Raw genomic sequence first — 2,859 nt, forward strand, 5'->3', positions numbered from 1 at the left:
TGAAAGATAAGTAACTCTGATGTTTTCCTTTAAAAGTTTTTTTTAGTAAAAGTTGTGTTGCCCAAAATTTCTAATGCAAGGTAAATTAAGGAAAGCCCTCTTTACAAACAAAGCAGGAAAAGTAAAAGTATTGAGCATGTATAATGGAATCGATTTTATTGATAAAATGATCCCAAAAATGGGTGATATATACAATGAAGCAATTACTGAAAGAGGTGATTGGAAATAATAAATTGAAAAACTGTAATGGAAATGGAAACAAGCTCAGATTTTCCACCAAGTTTCGACTCTGATATAGTCCTTATGTCCTCGAAGGTCCTCGAATCTTGCTTTGGGAGAAAGTGATTGGATTGACTCGTTGAGGAGTGTGGAAGATTCTTAACGGAATGCAGTCTCTTGCTTTCATGAATCCCTAATTTTTGCATAGACTGTCCTTTCGGGTTTTCAGTCTACCGTGATACCTATTTTTGCATAAGTCTCCCTTTCGGGTTTTCAACTTATTAGACTCTTTTTTTAGGCGTAGTATTTTTTGGCTGCATCCGCATTCGTAGAGGATGGAAAATATTCACCATCCATAGTTGAAAGCATCAAGGCTCCTCTAAAGAAGACCTTTCTTACAACATATGGGCCTTCGTAGTTTGGTGTCCATTTGCCCCTCGGGTCAGTATGAATCAGTAGAATCTTCTTTAAGACTAGGTCTCTGGCTTGAGGTTGCAAGGAAAGACCTTCTTGTCATGTTCCCTATTGATATACTTTTGGTAAAGCTGGCCATGGAAGATGGATGCTAAGCGCTTTTCATAAATGAGGTTTAGTTGGTCAAATCAAGCTTGTACCCATTCATCCTCGTTAAGCTTGACGTTGATCAAAATCCTTAAGGAAGGAATCTCTACTTCAACTGGCAGAACTTCATCCATGTTGTACAAAAGAGAGAAGGGTGTTACCCTAGTGAAGGTACGTACAGAGGTACGATAGCTATGCAACGCAAATGGGAGCCTCTCGTGCCAATCTTTATAGGTTTCCACCATCTTTTGCACAATTTTCTTGATGTTCTTGTTGGTTGCTTCAACTGCATCATTCATCTTCGGCCTATATGGTACGAGTTGTGATGTTCGATCTTAAAGCTCTAACACAACTCTTTCATCATCTTGTTATTGAGGTTAGATCCATTGTCAGTAATGATCTTGTTTGGTACCCCATAACGACAAATGATTTCTTTCCTCAAGAAACAAGCCACCACTTGTCTCATGACATTCGCGTACAAGATTGCTTCCACCCTTTTAGTGAAATAGTATAGAGCTACCAAGACGAAGCGATGTCCGTTAGAGGAAGTTGGCTCAATGCGTCCAATCACGTCAATGCCCCACATCGCAAAAGGCCAAGGTGATGTAAGGACATTGCGTGCTACTGGTGGTACATGGATTTTGTCAGCATAAATTTGGAATTTTTGGCATGTTTCGACGTGGAGGTAACAATCAACCTCCATGGTCATCCAATAGTAACCGACCCTCAATATTTTCTTCACCATGGTGTGTCCACTGGCATGTGTCCCAAAGGAACCTTCCTGGATATCCATTATAATCTGGTTTGCTTCGCTTTTGTCTACATATCTAAGCAAGACCAAATCATAATCCTTTTGTACATAACCCCTCCACCTAAGAAGAACTTGGATGACTGTTTCCGAAGGTGCTTCTTGTTGGTGATGGATGAATTCTCAGGAAAATCTTGGCTTTCTAAGAATTTCATGATGTCATAGAACCAAGGATGGCCATTGAACTCGTCTTCGGCGGCCAAACAGTAAGTTGGCTCGTCCAAGTAGTCGAGGTGGAAAGTTGATGCTTCATTTTTCCATTTGACCTTAAACATATATGAAAGAGTTGGTAAGGCGTCGGTCAACTGATTCTCCTCTTTAGGGATGTGATGAAATGTAATCTCATCAAAGCACGTGATCAGCTTAAGGACATGCTCCTTGTAAGGGATTAGCTTGTGATCTCGGACTTCCCATTCTCCTTTGACTTGGCTGATGACCAAGGTTGAGTCTCCATAAACTTCAAGAATTTTGATCCTAAGATCAATGGAAGCCTCAATACCAAAGATACATGCCTCATACTCCACCATATTGTTGGTACATTCAAAAAATAACCTTGCCAATGTCATAAGCGTTAGAAGCTCCATCAAATACAAGCGTCTACCGAGATCCAGGTTCTGGTCCTTCTTTGGGGCCAGGGATGTTGCAATCCCTTATTAACATGATATCCTAATCCGGAAATTTGAAGCACATAGACTGGTAGTCCTCCATGGATTGGTGAGCAAGATAGTCAGATAACACACTTCTTTTGACTGCTTTCTGAAAGACATGTTGGATGTTGTACCCAGTAAGGACCATTTTCCAACGGGCTACTCTACCGGTTAGAGCAGACTTCTCAAAGATATACTTTATTAGATCAATCTTGGAGATCAGGAGTGTTGTATGGGTGAGCATGTATTACCTCAATCATTTGGCATCCCAAGCAAGTGCACAACAGGTTTTCTCAAGCATCGAGCACCTACTCTCGCAATCAGTAAACTTCTTGCTTAAGTAGTATATGGCATGCTCTTTTCTTCCAGTTTCGTCATGTTGGCCGATGAAACATCCCATAGATCCCTCAAGGACTGTTAGGTATATGATTAAGGGTCTTTCCGGCACATGAGGCATCAAAATTGGAGGCTCTTGCAGGTACTCTTTGATATTCTCAAAGGCGTTTTGAAAATTTTCGTTTCAAATGACGGCTTGATCCTTTCGAAGTAGTTTGAAGATTGGCTCACAGGTGGCCGTGAGGTGAGATATGAATCTAGCTATATAGTTCAATCTCCCAAGGAATC

The 2,859-nt window shown here is 40.8% G+C and overlaps 1 protein-coding gene across 1 annotated transcript; it reads right to left on the bottom strand.

Annotated features, from left to right (window-relative positions):
* Positions 1-1,599: 1,599 nt before the first annotated feature.
* Positions 1,600-2,115, bottom strand: LOC127122746 (uncharacterized). The gene has a single exon (XM_051053034.1). It carries the CDS (start codon positions 2,113-2,115, stop codon positions 1,600-1,602), a length of 516 nt encoding a protein of 171 aa, XP_050908991.1.
* Between the last annotated feature and the right edge of the window lie 744 nt (positions 2,116-2,859).

Source organism: Lathyrus oleraceus, chromosome 2 (assembly GCF_024323335.1).
Source record: "Lathyrus oleraceus cultivar Zhongwan6 chromosome 2, CAAS_Psat_ZW6_1.0, whole genome shotgun sequence".
Classification (NCBI taxonomy): Eukaryota; Viridiplantae; Streptophyta; class Magnoliopsida; order Fabales; family Fabaceae; genus Lathyrus; species Lathyrus oleraceus.